This window comes from Gavia stellata, chromosome 1 (assembly GCF_030936135.1).
Source record: "Gavia stellata isolate bGavSte3 chromosome 1, bGavSte3.hap2, whole genome shotgun sequence".
NCBI classification, from domain to species: domain Eukaryota; kingdom Metazoa; phylum Chordata; class Aves; order Gaviiformes; family Gaviidae; genus Gavia; species Gavia stellata.
Window position 1 is genome coordinate 9,915,846 of NC_082594.1, and position 17,829 is coordinate 9,933,674.

Below are 17,829 nucleotides of genomic sequence, written 5' to 3' on the forward strand. Positions count from 1 at the left end.
TTTTGGTACTAAGTCAGCTGGAGTTCAACTGACGTAAAACAATCCAGGTCTGGAGCCAAAAATTCAGATGTGTTCACCTTCAGCATTAATTCTTTAATCAGAGGAAAGGGGCTTTCAGCATTGAGCCAGTAAACTAAATCTGTTCTTCTTTTTCTCCATGCGCTTAATCCTGTCTTTTATTGAGCTTGTTTGCAGTCATAAATAAAATAATTAATGAAGATTAATGGCAATGAAGAGTAAAACTAGTATTCCTTACGGCACACTTTGGCTAATTATATTGTAAAGGCATTTTAACCTCCCAGTAATGTAACAGTATTACTTTTATTACTAATGTCAAATTATATAAAAAGAAACACAATTAAACCTTTTTAGCACTCAATTCTGATATCTTCCTCAGGAGTGTAAGTAGGACTCACTGACAATATAAGAATCAGTAGTCATAAAATCTAACAGGGGAAAATAACATCTATCCCACCTCTGTCTTCTACTTCCAAAACCACACGTTGATTTTGCTGGAACAACCAATAGTACCACATCATTAACGCCTTTACACCCTGCCAGGAATCTCATGGAATAACTAAACACAAAAAAAATACACGTTACTACAGAATGAAAAAGGCCCAAATCAAACAGAGCTTGAGGTAATAGCAAAAGAGTTGACCAACTGTTCATCACCAGTGACTAGATATTTTCAAAGAAACTCAGTAGCAGTTATAGTGATCCTGGGACAACCTCGTCACATCCTGCGGGCAGGCTTTTTAGTCTTATTATCCCTTCTTGTCATCTTCTGCTTTGCACATTCCTCCAGTCTGAATCAAGATCCACTAAGAATATGGTAGATACTGACTGAATGATCCACTACTTCAATATCTCTAAAACTGTCCTCAGGGTTACTGAAAATAAAATATTGCTTCTTGGCTAGCTCCCACGCTTGCTGATAAATTCCAGCTAAGCGGAGCAATGCACAGCAAGCCTTGGGATGCTTCAGGCATTCTCCAAACCAGGAGCTGCTAGGGCTTAATAAGGTCACACAGATAGTCCTGAACAATTTGACAATCCCTCCCAGCCCAGCAAGTTATATCATTCTTCCTTCAGTGCCACCCAAAAGGTATGTTTATTTTCTTCTGGTGAGCATGCAAAAAATCCTTAGTAAGCCTCCAAAATCCCAAACAACTGCCTTAAAATTTTTGTCTATTTAAAAATAAGAAATCTGGGGTGTGTACTCTTTGCTGTCTCAGGTTTTAGTCCATAGGGAGTTAAACAAGATCCATGCTTTCATACATTTGCCATGTTCTGGAAAATTGTTGGTTTTAACTGAAAAATGTTTGGTTTTTTATCCCTAAAACTCCCTGCTCCAAATCCGGACTTCCTAGAAAAAGGACTATGACAATATCTGACAAAAATTCACATCATACCACGTCAGATTCAAAATAAGGTACACAGTACCTAAATGACCTAGTGACCATGTATAGCCTCATCTCTAGCAGGAAGAATTAAGCAAAGATACGTATTTTCTGATGAGACTTAGAGTTTACTAGGGCGATGCAGATTGGTAGCCCATGATCTGCCTGTTCTGGCTCTAGCTGGAGAGGTCCTGCACACATCAACACCTCCTGCTGCCATGACATTTAGTAACCTACAGAACAGAAGTCTCAGATTCCATGGGCGGTATTAAAGTGCTCTTATGGCATCCCCACAATAAATACCATGCTGCTCAGAATGGTGGACAGGCCTTGCGAACGTCTCTAGGATCATACGCAACTACACAGCAGGATGATGTCACTAGAAGATAAAAATTACTGTAGAGCGCAGAACAGCAGCAGTGTTTTAAACACAGTCCCACATCAATTGGTACCAGCAACACACTGCAACATAACAGCAATGTTTTATTGCCTTAAGGCATGCAGTTCACCTTAACACCTCTGAGTGCTGTGTATGTTTTCCACAAAAACATGCTGCACGGCTTCAGAAGTCTGTTTTTCAGCATCATCAATATCACTTTCTGTCTCACACCCTAAAGTTTGTCTAGTGAATGAGACACATTGTCTTGACACACCGCCGTGGGTTTTTTTCACGGCTGTCAAGTGATTGGACACGAGGCATGGCCCATGGCCCCTCTTTTTCCCTCCGGAGGTGCCAGATGAAATGTCAGCTTTAAAACTAAACAAGCAGTAGTACTTGAGGCAGCAGCAAGGACAGAGAAAGCATAAGGCTGATAGATGACAACGCCGAGGACAAGCTAGACAATAAGTGGGAGAAAAAAACTTTCAAAAAACGCTTTTGTAAATACTACACCATCAATTTTTCAAAGCTGAAGGAGAAATAGGTGACCACAGAGATAGGAGAGAAGCTGAACAAAACGGGTGTTTAGAAGGGAGGCTAGTAACAAGATCAGCTGATTAGCTAACCCATGGATCTCACACCTCTGACCCGAGCACGAGCCACTGCAGGGACTTCAATGTTACTGCAGGGTTTAAAGTTGCCATCCACCAGCTCAGCTGCAATAACTGCCAGGCAGCCGCAGAGGAAGACAGGCTGATTTAGCTCTGAGCCACAGGGCTAACCCAGCCTGCAGGGCTTCACCGTTGCCATTACCACAGACCAGCCAGTGTAAACCCAGCGTAACTTGGGTGTCTAAGTCCTGACAGGCTAACTAAGCTGTGGACTACAGCCACAGGTTTCATCTCTGTAATACGACAAACTAATTGCATTAATAGTACAAGCCACCACAATGCCACAAAACGTTTTGTTAATACAGTATGTGCTGACTTAAGTAGTCACATGTCAGCACAAGGATAGTAATTACATTACCACAAAACCATTCTTTAGGGAGGTCTATAATAGCTGTCCCACTATTCACAATACCCAACGCCCGTGGCAAAAGATGGAAAAATCATGTTAGGAACTTTTACATGGGAAAAATCACAACTAATAGTTAATTAACTAAACTAACTACCCTCTGAGGTAGTGGTGTACGTATCTACACTCTCTTTACAATGAATGAAGAGAAAAAGGCATGCTTGGGGCCTGGCTCACCTCATCCTAAAACAGACACATAAACAAGTCAGAGGTCTACAAAGGGAGCTATGGGAAGTATTTCAGGTGAAAGTATCTGCTACACAGGCATCTGAGGGCACATTACAGCAATGCCAATGCCTGTGTGTCTGTTTTCTGTGACGAACATGAAAGCTAAGCACAATACAGTTACTGATACCACCATAACACAGATGAGAAATGAAAGAGCTCAGATTTCTATGGGAAATTTATCTAAAGGATGCTGCTGCCTATATAATGGGAGGAAACGTTGTGCCTTTATAGAAATCTGCTTCTGAGAATCATAGAATCATTTAAGTTGGAAAAGACCTTTAAGATCATCAAGTCCAACCGTTAACCTAACCTAACCGTTAACCTAACCTAGTCCAACCTAACCTAACCGTTAACCAAGTCAACCACTAAACCATGTCCCTAAGCGCCTCATCCACACATCTTTTAAATACCTCCAGGGATGGTGACTCAACCACTTCCCCGGGCAGCCTGTTCCAATGCTTGACAACACTTTCTGTGAAGAAGTTTTTCCTAATGTCCAGTCTAAACTTCCCCTGGCGCAACTTGAGGCAATTTCCTCTTGTCCTATCACTTGTCACTTGGGAGAAGAGACCAACACCCACCTCACCACAACCCCCTTTCAGGTAGTTGTAAAGAGCGATGAGGTCTCCCCTCAGCCTCCTCTTCTCCAGACTGAACAACCCCAGCTCCCTCAGCCGCTCCTCATAAGGCTTGTGCTCCAGACCCCTCACCAGCTTCGTCGCCCTTCTCTGGACACACTCCAGCACCTCAATGTCCTTCTTGTAGGGAGGGGCCCAAAACTGAACACAGCATTCGAGGTGCGGCCTCACCAGCACCGAGTACAGGGGCACGATCACCTCCCTACTGCTGGCCACACCGTTTCTGATACAGGCCAGGATGCCGTTGGCCTTCTTGGCCACCTGGGCACACTGCTGGCTCATCTTCAGCCGGCTGTTGACCAACATCCCCAGGTCCTTTTCTGTGGGGCAGCTTTCCAGCCACTCGTCCCCAAGTCTGTAGCGTTGCATGGGGTTGTTGTGACCCAGGTGCAGGACCCGGCACTTGGCCTTGTTGAACCTCATACAATTGGCCTGGGCCCATCCATCCAGCCTGTCCAGATCCCTCTGCAGAGCCTTCCTACCCTCCAGCAGATCAACACTCCCACCCAACTTGGTGTCGTCTGCAAACAGTTGAGGGTGCACTCGATCCCCTCGTCCAGATCATTGATAAATATATTAAACAAGACCGGCCCCAAAACTGAGCCCTGGGGAACACCACTTGTGACCGGCCGCCAACTGGATTTAACACCATTCACCACAACCCTTTGGGCCCGGCCATCCAGACAGTTTTTAACCCATCCAAGCCATAAGAAGCCAGTTTCTCCAGGAGAACACTGTGGGAAATGGTGTCAAAGGTGTTACTGAAGTCTAGGTAGACTACACCCACAGCCTTTCCCTCATCCACTAAGAAGGACAGGTTCTCAGCTCTTCTAAGCTCAGATAGCACCATTTGATTTCAATGGAGCAAGAAATACATCACTTAAGGGTCTGGATTACTGTGTGGTTTGCAAAGGTCTCAGAGCTACCATTTCTGAGGTTTCTTCCTCTCTTCCCTACTTTTTCTGTCCTACATTTTTCATTATTCAAATCATTGCTTTAAAAAGCAAATAACAGTGTTGCCTGAAAATCTACTAAATACCTGCTCCTATGCAAAAAATTATTTCTAGAGTGACTGCCTTTTTCAGAAGCCACTTCTTGTGGCTTCTTCTATTGGATATCAAAAATTACATGCACTGGGATATGGGCAATAAATGACTTTCCATTAACAGCAATTTCTCATCAGGAGTTGACAACTCTATTACTCCTTATCTTTTCTCTTGACATGCAGTTGCTTTCCCAACCTACAAAACAAAGTCACTAAGGCCATGAGGTATTCTGTTAAATTTTCAAAACATAAGACTCAGTGTCAGAGACTTGACCCGAAACATAACTCACAGAATTAGTTTGCCAGCAGTGTGTATCCCCCCTCAGGTCCTTACAGCTAATGGCAGGAAATTGTTCCTTCACCACATCTCCCAGGTGCAGGCAGCAGAAGATGAAGCCAGCAAGAGGAGAAATGTCTCAAACTAATTGGTTCTTCTCTGCATTTCACAGCCTATCTGCACTCTTCTTGCATCCTTTTAATTTAGGCTTGTAATTGAGTTCTCTGAAATAAATTGTTAACTCTCTTTGGTGTCAGGCATAAACTGTCAGGAATGTGATAGAAAAGAGAATTTGAATAAATAGGATAAAGGCTGAGAGAATAGGCCGTGAGAAGAGCTCAGATGACAGTATGTTGCATAAAAACTCCTCCAGCCCAATATCCTGTCTGCAGAAACGGCCATTAGAGCACGCTTAAGAAAGATTATAAGGAATGCGGCAAATATAATAATCCTTCCTCAAACAGTCAGCAGATTAGAGACCATTAATTGTCACAGGGCTTAAGGGACCAAGGGAGAACAGGGCTCCATGGTACAGACGCGGCATAAAGGGTTGGGTAAACCACCTGCTTCTCGACAGCACATTTGACTCCGGGAGAGATATCCCCGTTTAGCAAAACTAATACATGAATTGGTCTCTGTAATGTGACAATATGTCCTGAATCAGTCAGTCCTACCTAGACAGACCTGCCTCTCAATGAAGAATATAGATAGTGAGTTGGGAGAATAACATTTAAATGCTAATAGAGAGCAATTTACGCCACAGAGGCAATCAGAAAACTTCAAAGATGCCACTTCTTTTGGAAAACTCATTTAGCAAGTACTTCTCCACCCCAATAGCCTACTGTCCTCTCCCAAGTAGGAATGATGCTTAACAACAAAAGAGCCATCATAGTGGGGCAGACCAGAGGCTAATTAGGCCCATAATCTGCCTCTGTCTGGCCAACAAGAACAGAAAATCAGGGTGATTATGGAGCATACCTGCACATGGCATGGCCCTCCCAACCTTTGCCTATTAAGGTTTCAGTGACTTCCACAGCCAGACCAGTATGCAGCCAGACCAACAAGTTCAACAGATATTCATGGGCTTATTCTCCCTAAATTGATCTAATCCCTTTTAGGGCAACAAGCTCATTTGACTCAGTTCCACAAACACACAGGCCAATACAAATTAACATTGAAAACATCTCTTCATAAGAAATGAACTAGACGGTGTCGTGTATTTGTCTTCCTTACAAGGAAATGCTATGCTAAGCAAGAAGAAAGTCAGCCGCCAAGGAATAATGACAACTATCACTTGAGTATACAACTGTCACAGGGAGCAGCAAATTACTATTCTCCTCTGTGGGGAATCCTGGCTTACACCCCTGGTCTGGAGGATATTCAAAGAGCAATGGAAGAGCATGGAAGAACATGAAAGCAACCTGTAATCTCAGTGTACCATAGGTGTTAATTAACCTGGCAGCCATCCAAACTGCTAGCACCAAAATCCGCTTATCAGGGAGCTGCACATTTCAGCATTTCTGCAGACACTACTATGCACAGAGGGACTGCACTGCACAGGGACAGCAGGCTACCGAAAAATAAGAAAAAGAGGCAGAAACGGAGGAACACTGAAAATGATTACATTGTGATCAGAAGATCTGTTAGTATTTGGAAAAACATGTTATCTGAAGAAATGTACAATTGAATAAAGCAGGGGTTGCATCAAGAATGTAATAAAACCAACTTTGGGAAAACAAGCATGAACAATCTCTAGTGAACGATCTCTAGTGAGAATACACCACAACCAAGGAAGGTACAATCGTGCTGAAGCCAGAAAGGGATAACAGTTCAAGTAAAGGTATTTTTCTCTGAAAAGGAATTGTTTTTCTACATACCTGTCCAGTCTCCTACTACTTTAAGGTGGACCCCAAACGTTGCTTTGGTATCTGTAGGGCACTAAAAATATTAAATATATTAAGGACCACTTCTAAATAGCAAGAAAATAAGAAAATGCATTCAAAGTACAGTTGTTAAGACAGAACCTGGTGTAAATAGGTCATTCCTGAGCAGCCATACCAGCAGCTATACCCTTTAAAAAGAAGTCTAGCATTGGTACAGTTCAGTGAGCCGAGCATGGCTAGTCTCCACTCAGTCTTAACCCTTTCTTCTGATCGCAGAGGAGTTTTGGATGGGCTTGTCTGGGGGTGTGATTTGGAACAGCCACTTCACCAAGCATTATTCAGCAACTATACCAACTGAGGATACAACAGTACAGAAATACTCCCTCTACTATTGACACTTATCATTCCAAATCAGGAACTGCCCCATCACTCCTAAATCAAAGCATTTAAGAGACTTCCAGTTCTTGAATGTCAGGGCACATGTTTTCAAGCTGATCATTCTCACACAACTGATGCTTTCTTCTAAATGGAAACTGAGATTTTGCTGCACTTTTCAAAAGAGCTTAGAGTTTACAAAGGAAAAACATCAGATTGCATGGCACATCATAAGAATCACTTTGCAGCCACCATTCTCTCACTCTGCACCTTTGCCCTCACCTCGGGGCTACTTACTTGTGACTATAAACACAGGAATGATATTATTTACAGTCTTATTGACACCATGGTATCTAAAAACCTCCAGTCAAGCCATGTCAAATGTCTAAGGAGCCCCCTCAGTTTCATTCCTTGTTAGCTACAGGGAGATTTCAAACGCACTGTCTGGACAGCTTTTGCAAGTACACCAAATGATTTCACACATAAACAGGAGAAGCAACTATTCCTCAAGAAAAGATTCTCTACTTTCCTGCTATAAACCAACACCATTGTTTTCTTTTTGATAGAAGATACTGCTACTGAGTTTTGACACCTTTCTTAGAACCTGTTAATGATTGATCCAAGTTCCATCATGAATCCAACACCCACCAGATGACACTCCTGTCTTTTTTTTTTTCTACTGCTACAGACAAATACGAATTCTGAGGAGAGGGCTTAAATTCAAGGAACACATCTATATTATAAATAAAAGAGGCCCAGGTAGTGAAACCAAGCACCAAATACTCAATCTTCTACCACGCTTGTGAGGACACTTCTTGGCTCCGTTCAGGGCCATTGACATTACTGTTCCCAAGATAATCTGTTGTGGAGTGGGAAACCACTGGCCTCAGGGCTGAGAATCAGTTCCTGTAAGTTCCTTATTTAGCAGCAGACACAGATAAAAGGTTAGTATTCTCTACATCTTGGCAAACTTAGAACAGCAAATACAATGTCCCGGCTAGTCACTCCATTTTCACGAAGAAGAAGAAGAAGAGCATTCTTATTAAAAGTACTAATTACTAGACAGACTCATATTTAATTCCTTGTCGTCTTTCAAGTTTTCCTATAAAAATCTGGTACAGAAACTTCAGAGTCAGAATTACTTCAGCAAGTCCTAGCCTTCAAAAAAATGGCATCAAGGGAGGGATGCAGGCAAGCCTCACACAACGAGGCCAGTATTTGCTGTGGCTAGTTGCAATGTCTTCCAACAACAGTATCAAGACCAATTCTCCATATAAAAGCAGGTAAGCAGCCTCTCAGGTAGGAAGTTGCATACTGGCAGCAAAAAGATCTGTTTTCCTGGGGGCTTCTGTAAGAGCCTTTAGCAGAGTGTATTTTTCAGTCTGGGCTGTCCCAGGGCTCTCTGTGTTTCACAGGAGGTTGAGTTATTTTCTTAGCCAACTATGCACAGTCCCAGTTCAGCACATCTTCTATAAAATTGTCTGTCATTCCCTCCTTCCATTGAAGTTAATGTCAGAATACCCTTTGTCTCCAGCCAGAATAGTTTCAACCATGTTATCCTTTACATTACCCTTGTGACTAACTCCTTTCTGCACTACTTTGAAAAATGATCCAATAAAAAGGAGATTTATTTCTCTTTAGACTTTAGGAAGCCTATTTTGATGCTTATAACTGGGTATGAGAGTTCCTCAGAGAGTTCTGGAAAAATCTTACTGTGCTGCTAAATCTTACCAGAAGAAACAAGCCCATCATCTAGGCTACACGGCATGAACTTCCTCCAGTTCAAGAGAGAAAGATTGTAGATGGTCCAGCAAAGGGCCACCAAGATGATGAGAGGATTGGAGAACGTGACATACAAAGGCAGGTCAAAAAGGGAATGTGCTTGTGTAACCCATAGAAGAGAAGGCTCAGGGAGATCACTGTCTTCCAATACCTAAAAAATAGCTATAGAGAAGATGAAGATGCTCTCTTCACCACCATGCGTGGTGACAGGACAAGAGACCAGAGGCACAAGTTGCTTCAGGGTAAATTTCATCTGGATATGAGAAAAATATTCTTCACCATGGAATAGGTAGCCAGAGAAATGGTGCAACTTCTCTCGCTAACTCAGCTTCACAGGTCCCTGGATAACCTAATCTACGGCCCTTACACCAGAATGCTGAACTAGATGATCTCCAGAGGCCTCTTCCGACTTAAGACTTTCCTATGGACCTGTAATTCTAACTTTGAAAATTGTGTTTACATTTTTACTGCACAGAACACTGATTCTACCTCTCATCTCCATAAACACAATTAAGTCTCCAAATTGTGGCTTCTTCCAGACTGTTAGAGAATATATTCCAGAAGCTTAAGAAAATATTCAAAGACAGTTTTTCAGAAGTTTAATCATGAAAGTGTGTAAACTTTCCTGTGTTATTAACAGACCACTGGGCTTGTGTAATGAAGTAAAATGAAAATATCCTCTTATATATTTAACCTTCTTCATGAAATCACAGAATCGTAAGATAGCTGAAACTAGAAAGCACCTGTGGAGACTGGCTACTTCAACCCTCCTGCTCAAGCAGGGTCTGCAAAAGCAGGTGGCCCAGGACAGTGTCCATTTATGCTTTGAATGTCTCCAAGCACGGTGACTCCACAGCCTCTCTGGGCAACCTGTGCCACCCTCACAGAAAAAGTGTGTTTTTTCTGATGTTCAGATGGAACCTCCTGCATTTCAGTTTGTGTTGTCCTGTCACTGGGTGCCACCCAGAAGTCTGGCTCTGTTTTCTTCACTCCTCCATCAGTTCCAGCTCTCTCAGCCTCTCCTTATGTGAGAGATGCTCCAGTTCCTTCTTCATGGCCCTTTGTGCTCCAGTATTTCCATGTCTCTTGTACTGGGGAGCTCAGAACTGGACACAGAGCTCCAGATATATCTCACCAGTGCTGAGCAGAGGAGAAGGGTCACCTCCCTCTACCAGCTGGCAATGCTTTGCCTAATGTGGCCCAGGAGGCTGTTGGCTTTCTTTGCTGCAAGGGCACATTGCTGGCTCATGGTCAACTTGGTGTCCACCAGGACCCTCTGGTCATTCTCTGCTGAGCTGCTTTCCAGCCAGTCACTTCCCATCATGTACTAGTACCTGGGGTTATTCCTCATCAGAGGCAGGATTTGGCAATCCCCTTTCACGATCTTCATGAGGGCACTGTTAGCCCATTTTTCCAGCCTCTCAAGGTCACTCAAATGGCAGCACAACCACATAGTGTATCAACCACTCTTCCCAGTTTTGTATCATTTGCAAACCAGTATTGACCCCTGCAGTACACCACTACTGACTGGCCTCCAGCTGGACTTTGTGCTACTGATCACAATTCTTTCAGCCCAGCAGTTCAGCAAGTTTTCCACCTACTTCCCTGCCCATTCAGCTACTCCGCACTTCATCAATTTCTCTGTGAGGATTTTATGACAGTGTCAAAAAATCTTGTGAATTCTGATGCTCTTGTCCATTTTACATATCTAAGTCTCTGATCACCTATTTTACTTTTAATTTGCCCTATCTCATCTTTAAAATACTGCACAGTTGAACACTGCTTCAAGATCCTTATCACAGTCAGCTCATACACACATTTAAACTGATATCTATTTATGTTATATGAAGACAAGCACAAGCTGAAGCACCCTCTTGAATTGGAAATCAAGAGAATAAGCACACGAGCCTTGGTCAAATAAAGGCGTATCAAAATGGCCTCAGCAACGCATGATGTCCTCTCTGCAGCTGTGAACAAAAACAAACTTGTTTTTAAAATGTGTTTTGGCAAATAGTACTTGGATTTCCCCCCGCTCCTTTTAATGTGGAAGCCCTAAGAAACAACCTGGTGACTATTAACTGTACTGTGGCGAGAGCTGCAATGCAGCCCCTTATTTTTTCCTTATTGCCCAGTATAATGTCCAAGAGGAAATTGTAAAGATTAGCCAATCTTGAAATAAAAAGTGCTTTCTCTTAGTTCCATTTCCTTAAATAAACAATGTTTTCCGAACAGGTAAATCACTAACTTGAATAGTCTGTAATGAGAAAGGACATTAGATACTGTTACACGAAAGGTCGCATGTGGTAAGCTTTTCAGTAGTTCTTACCGCATTTTGAAGAGTTAAATGAACCCTGTTTGCTGCACTCATTTGATTAAAATGCTATGGTACACAAATTAACTGTGGCAGATGGTGTAATTATTATGAAGCTATGTTAATCTTATTCTAACCTCAAGCTATCTATACCTTTAAAAAGCGAAAGATTTTACAGTTAGGAACATCTACGTTAATCAGGTTATCTGCCAGCATTTGGCCAGCCTCCAAAAACAATTGAAAACCAAAGGAATTCTATTAAATTTAATAGAGCTGTGCAGATTTACACCCCCGGAGAAACCAAACTATGTTTGGAAAGTTGGTAGATTTCCTCAGAGCTGTTAATCACATGTGAGCAAGTTTACAATACCTATTTTTATTTTATTTTTGTATGTATTTTTACATCAAAAGCAGTGAGAATAGTGTCTTATATGTAGATAAAACTTATGGAATACAGATTCTTCTATATCTTCATGAAAAAAAACCTTTCCTTTTTTTTCCTTTTTTTTCAAGCTAGCTTGAAATACAAATGCAAATTATCACATAGGGAATTTGCAACAATCCCTGGAGAACTTTATGCTTATAAAACAGCAAATTAATTACACTCACCAGTAGCTGTAGCTCTACTAGTTATCTCTATGCTGAGATAAAATATAGATGATAATGTTTAATAATCTTAATAATTTAATTAAATAATGTTTAATGCACTACTAGATTAATACATACTTGAAATGTATTTTATTTTTCAGTTTTACATTGTGAACACGATTCTCAGTGGTCCTCTATGCCTTGCTTTTATATGAACACAAAGTGAGTGAACTAATTACTGTTAGATCACAGTGGTAATACTTTACACCCACTTTGTATTGGTATAAAAATCTACTGGAGGCAATGAGCAGTGGAGCAATCTGTGCATATGTGAGCACAACATATAGCAAATGAAAACTATGTTATCAGCACCTCTGTTTCCAGCTTAGAATACCCCAAATATCTAACATCACTGGTACCTACTCCCAGGCAAGAATCCTGCCAAGAACAAGAAATAGGACAACCTTATTGAAATGGTATTAAATACTATTTAATATACTTTAATATACTATTTAATATACTTTAATGGCATTAAATACTATTGAAATACTGTAAACCACTTTTTAGACCTTGGGGTGCAGGGAGTTGGGGTGAGTCAACAGCAAGCTCGCAAGAAAATAGAAAGTTAATGCCTGAAAGTTTCGAATTCTTCTGTACATCTCTACCATAAGAACTGTGAAGACTCTTCAGAGAGATGTTAGCTTTTGATTACAGCGCTGTGACGGAAGCGCTGATGCATACACCAGGACAACACTGCAGAATATCTATTATCAGAAAAAAGGAGATGAAAGGGATGCCCAAGTTATGTACCCCCATGTGGCTCTGCAAATAAAGCTCCTTACAGATTCCTGTGGAGATACTGCTCTCAAGCTGATGCACCACAGTAAACACCAACTTCTGTGTTTGGTGCTGTGGTAGGTGGCCTGAATAGTGCCCAAAGTTACAAAGAAGATCTGTGCCACAGCTGGAAGAACGAAGTGAAACCTCACCTTTGTCTGATTTTGGGAACTAAAAAGCTCATTGCGGAGTTGTTTAAATAAAGGAAAACTCCTTCAAAGGAGGCTTTCACTTTGGGGGAAAAGCCACGATATGATCCTAATACGGATTTGCAGATATTCTGGCAGGGACAGTAAACACTGCTGAGACCCTGATCTGTTTCCAGGCCTCTGCCTGCCTGCCAGGGTGGACCAGCTGCACCGCAAACCCCATTTCATCAGCCCATCCTTGCTCCAGACTCAGAAGAACCCTTATAGAGATCAAGAAAAACACATTAAAGACTTAGCATGTTTCGGAAAAACACATAATTGGGGGCAAAAAAAGAACTAAACACAACCAACATGCTTTTCCTCCCATAGAAGGGGGGGTGGAAAGAAAAAGAAAAGGGTTTCAACTTTGTCAACTGACAAGAAAATGTGAACCTCAGAAGCTCAGTAAGCTGTAGGTTGTCTGTTTTCATACAGAACTGATAAACATTCCTAAAATGATTCATCCTGACATTAAAAAATGAAGAGGAGTGATGACAAACACAGGCATGCTATATAAAGATAGCCAAAAAATAGTAGCTAGACTTCGGTCTGACTCATAGGAGGAGAACTCTGTTACACCGGGCTGCCCCTGTTTTAACTAATTAATCCCATCAGAAGCAAATTTCAGAGGAAAAAGTGTTAATCTGAGGAGTTACTCTTTTAAACACATCTCTGCCTCAAAGGCTAGGAGATTCTCTAAAATTGCTCTGCTTATTTTTCTGTTTCATGTTACTTTACAGATCGCATTTTGTCTAAAAGCTTTCCCTGTTAGAGACTTGGCTATCCTAATTTAACTGGCAGATGTCAGCAGACATTATAACATCTCTGAACGTGGGAAAATCTAACCATGGAACATGATTTAAGTGTCAAGGCTGTCTGGATGATCAAGGTGAGACCACCATGCCTTGAATACCCATTGCTTCAGCCAGAGCCCTCCCATTGCAGAGCTGACTCCTTGCAAGCAGCCCAGCTGCGGAAACATATCCCAAACACTTTTCCCTTTCGCTTTCCATTCCCTTATACTCCTTGTTGTACAACCCCAAACACCTGCAGCCTAGCTAGTGGAAAAAACACACCATAACGCTGTGGGATGCTCAGGATGCATCACTGGTCAGCTGCAGTGCCAAGAAGGATCATTCTGGTCATCTGGGGTTTAACTTCTTCTATAACATAAACCACAAACCCACACCCACTAATTCCTGTGAGTCTATAGTTCAGCATTTGCTACTTTACTCCCTGCAGTCTCAGTTGTTAAATTACTCTCAGTGTTCAAAACAATCTTTTTTTTTTAGGTCTCAATCTATGAGCATTTGTTCCTTGATTTCACTCTCGCACCACATGAAAATATAAATCTTTACTGTAATAGATGTCTTAGGACTGTAACTAGACCAATAGTTCTAAGTTATAATGTTGCATAAAATATATACGTTGTTGAATAAATAATATTAAATTACTTTATTTATTTTCTAGTAAGTCTGTAATAGCCCAGCTGCTACTCTATTGCTGCTATGGATGCACTACAAAGATATACTTCTACAGACGAGTCAGTAGTTCTTTGCCTCTGCAGCTCAACCAAGGTAAAAAACTTGCTGACTCCCCTTCCACCCCAGATGACACATTACATTTTACAGAATCATAGAATGCACAAGTTGTAAGGAACCCATAAGGATCATCAAGCCCAACTCCCTATAACATAGTAAAAATGTCTCAATCCCAGCAATATTGAGCCCATAGAATTTATGCAGGTCAAATTGCTAGCGAGTGGAAAAAACAAACCACCACCTTATGGGATGCTCAGGATGCAAGCCTTTGTCCCTGAAGGAGTAAAATGCGGTAGAGCAATGTTTCTGCCCAAGGCTGCCTTTCCAAGTCCTCCAAGGGTCCGCGGACACATTGCCAAGCAACACTGCGCTGAGCTGACAAATGCACGAACAAGGAAACTGAATGGCACAAAAGGCTCCTTCTCCAACATCCCTGAGCAGAAACTATGGGTCATCTCCAGACTCATGCTAACTAGCTCCCAGTGCCGTGAGGCACTCATGGAAAGAACCATCAAAGGATCGATACGTTTTCTAGTCAGATCACCAACACCTTGAGGAACACTGTGTCCCTCCAAACTACCCTATCACCACACATAGTATTTCGCCAGGCTAAAGCGCAGATCCCAGCCAGTCAGCTGGTCTTAATTTTAGGACAGCAAGAGGAGGACAGCAAGAGGCATGGTGCTTCATTTCCTCTAATACTTTGTCCACATGCTAATTGTATTCATGCTTAAAAGTTGTGCTTGGTTTTTTTCATTTTGACGTTCTCCTGCACTTCCTAGACCTTTCTCTGACCTGACCTAGCAGCTAAACTAGAAGCACTACCTCTGATGGGAGAAGATGTGCTTCTCTGCTGAAGTCAGTAGATTCTTGTTATGTATTGTAAATTTACTTTAATAATCTCAGAAAAAAACTGCTCGCAAGAGGGATCTGACACCTTCTGTTTAAAGTATCTAGTGAAGGAAGACTCAGGATTTAGTGAACTTGAATGTAACAATTTCTGTGTTCCCTTCATCCAAAAGAGTCAGATTTGTAAGTTTAAATGAAAGTGAAGGTTTACTTAGGGTTTTTATACAGACACCAAAACTATTAAGCCCAAAACCAAACCAAACCAAACAAACAAGTCTAAGGAAGTACTAAAGGCATCTGAAATATTAATCTATTCTATTTTTGTTTTACTTAAATTCTTTGTCAAACAGCTGCTAGATTTTCTACTTCTATGAAGAGCAGACAAGCTCTAGGGATTTTTTTAGTTTGCCAGCAAGATACTTCACAATATCTGCATTTCCCTAAATACTCTGTAAATCATCTCATAAAGACAAGTTTCATAACCATTTGCACAAGATATTTAACAAATCTTATTAGAATGTCATCATGTTAGATTTCTGTTTTATTTTATTTATCTGTCAGTATGAACTTAGCTCTTGATGTCCTTACTTACTTTTTACTCAGGCAAACTTCCAACAACTTTTCAATTTTTTTTATAAACTATTTCAGAATTTGGCCCCTAGGCTTTTCCTGTTGTGGATAGTTTATTTCTCAAGTTTACAGTACAGGACATGGGTTTCTCCATCATCTCCAGTTTTGCTCCTTGCGCAGTACAAAATTTCTTGCTTAAAAAAAGCTCAGAGCTAAAACGTCACTGCTAGACTGTTAATACCTTCACTGATTTTAAATGAACTCTGGATTATCCAGGGAGAAAGAAAGACAATCTTCACTCTACAAAACACTGGTTTTCTTTTACAAAAGCAAATGTGTTACTTCTGACATTGTTTATACTCATGTATTATTTGCTGAGACCTTGCTGACAAGGCATCAAGACCAAAAATGTAAATGTACAGATCAGAGCCACCATGCCTAAATCCAGATACCAAATGGACTTAAATAGAGGTGCGCAGGTAGTAAGGAAAACTCAATCTACAAAAAACCAAACCAAACCAAAAGCCTTAAAGGTAGAAAATGTAGGAATAAGAAATAGCTTTGAGACATTTAGGGACAGTACTATAATTTGTCATGTACATGCAGAAACCTCTTTCAGGTAATTCTTCAACCTACTCTAAGATGACGAAAGGACTTAAGAATTTCTCTGGCTGGGGTTCAGTAATTTGGATACTCATCAGGCAAAGTAATCTTCCTCAATAATACATATTTGGATTTTGTCTGTGGAGCTGAGTATCTGCATATGCAAACTTGTCCTCTCCCCTCCTCAAAACTCAGCCTTGACTTATTAAAAAAACTCACACATACTGGCCCCCTAACTTGCTACATGCCAAATGACATAGCACGGATTTGACCATTCATGTATACGAGCAGAGAATTCAAGTCCCTCCGGACTTATTCTTTTCTTACACAGAACTGTATGTGGGAGGAAAGGAAGAAAGACATTGCACTACAAATCCTCCTGATGTGATCTGCTTCAAATTAACCATCTGCACAAAAAGTTGGAGAACCAGCAAAAGAGCAGAACTTCTTGGAGCTTTTTATTACCAGACTCTTCCAGCTTCTACTTCAATGGGATTTAAAAGCAGATTTGTTACGCTGCACTGAAGTAGGGGAGGTCAGAACACATTATAATACAGGAGAAAATTTCTGGTTTCAAAGAAAGTTTCAAACTACCTGTTGCGAGTAGTTGACGTCTGGTCACCTGCTACCAGAACTAGGATCTAGACATTGAATGAAGAGCCAAAACTCTTTAGAGGATCTGAGGCAGCTGCCACCCATGCTAATATAAAGCAGGTATTTCATAAAGTCCTGGAGTCTGAAGGCTGGTATCTTTGCTTTGTGTTCTTTGTTTGGGGTGTTGGTTTTTTTTACTTTATATATGCCACTTCCATGCCATCTGTCTCTATTAATTATCTCTGTCTCGTGAAGCTACTAATCAGTGGATATGCAAAGTACGTCTTCAACAGAGAGGCAGAGAAAGCTCAACAAGAATTTATGCAAGTTATCTGTGTCTGAGTATCAACAAGAGTATCTTGGGATACATGTACGTGTTAAAGAAAATAGTCACCAAAGGACAACTTCAATGCTAAAACAGTGTTAATCTGAAAAGATAACAAACATCAAGTTCAGGATATATATCTCTTGGAACATCAAATGAGGTCCTGGACAGCTTTATAGATACAGTAAAGTACAAGGACATTTATCCAAAATATTTAAGGTTGCACTGTTCACAGGAGCAGAAGAGGTGGTGCTCTTTCTACATAGACAGTCAACTTCTTACAATGTAGATTGACATCTTCACATTAAGCCTTTTATCTTAATAACAGGTGGCTTT

General features: G+C 41.1%; 1 protein-coding gene across 2 annotated transcripts in view; it reads right to left on the reverse strand.

The window, feature by feature from the left end:
- Positions 1-17,829, reverse strand: part of NOX4 (NADPH oxidase 4) — a 108,742-nt gene that overhangs the window by 53,472 nt on the left and 37,441 nt on the right. For both annotated transcript variants that reach the window (XM_059822355.1, XM_059822346.1), the window contains exon 12: positions 6,925-6,985. In XM_059822355.1, the coding sequence (XP_059678338.1) occupies positions 6,925-6,985 (61 nt within the window). The remainder of the gene's footprint in view (positions 1-6,924; positions 6,986-17,829) is intronic.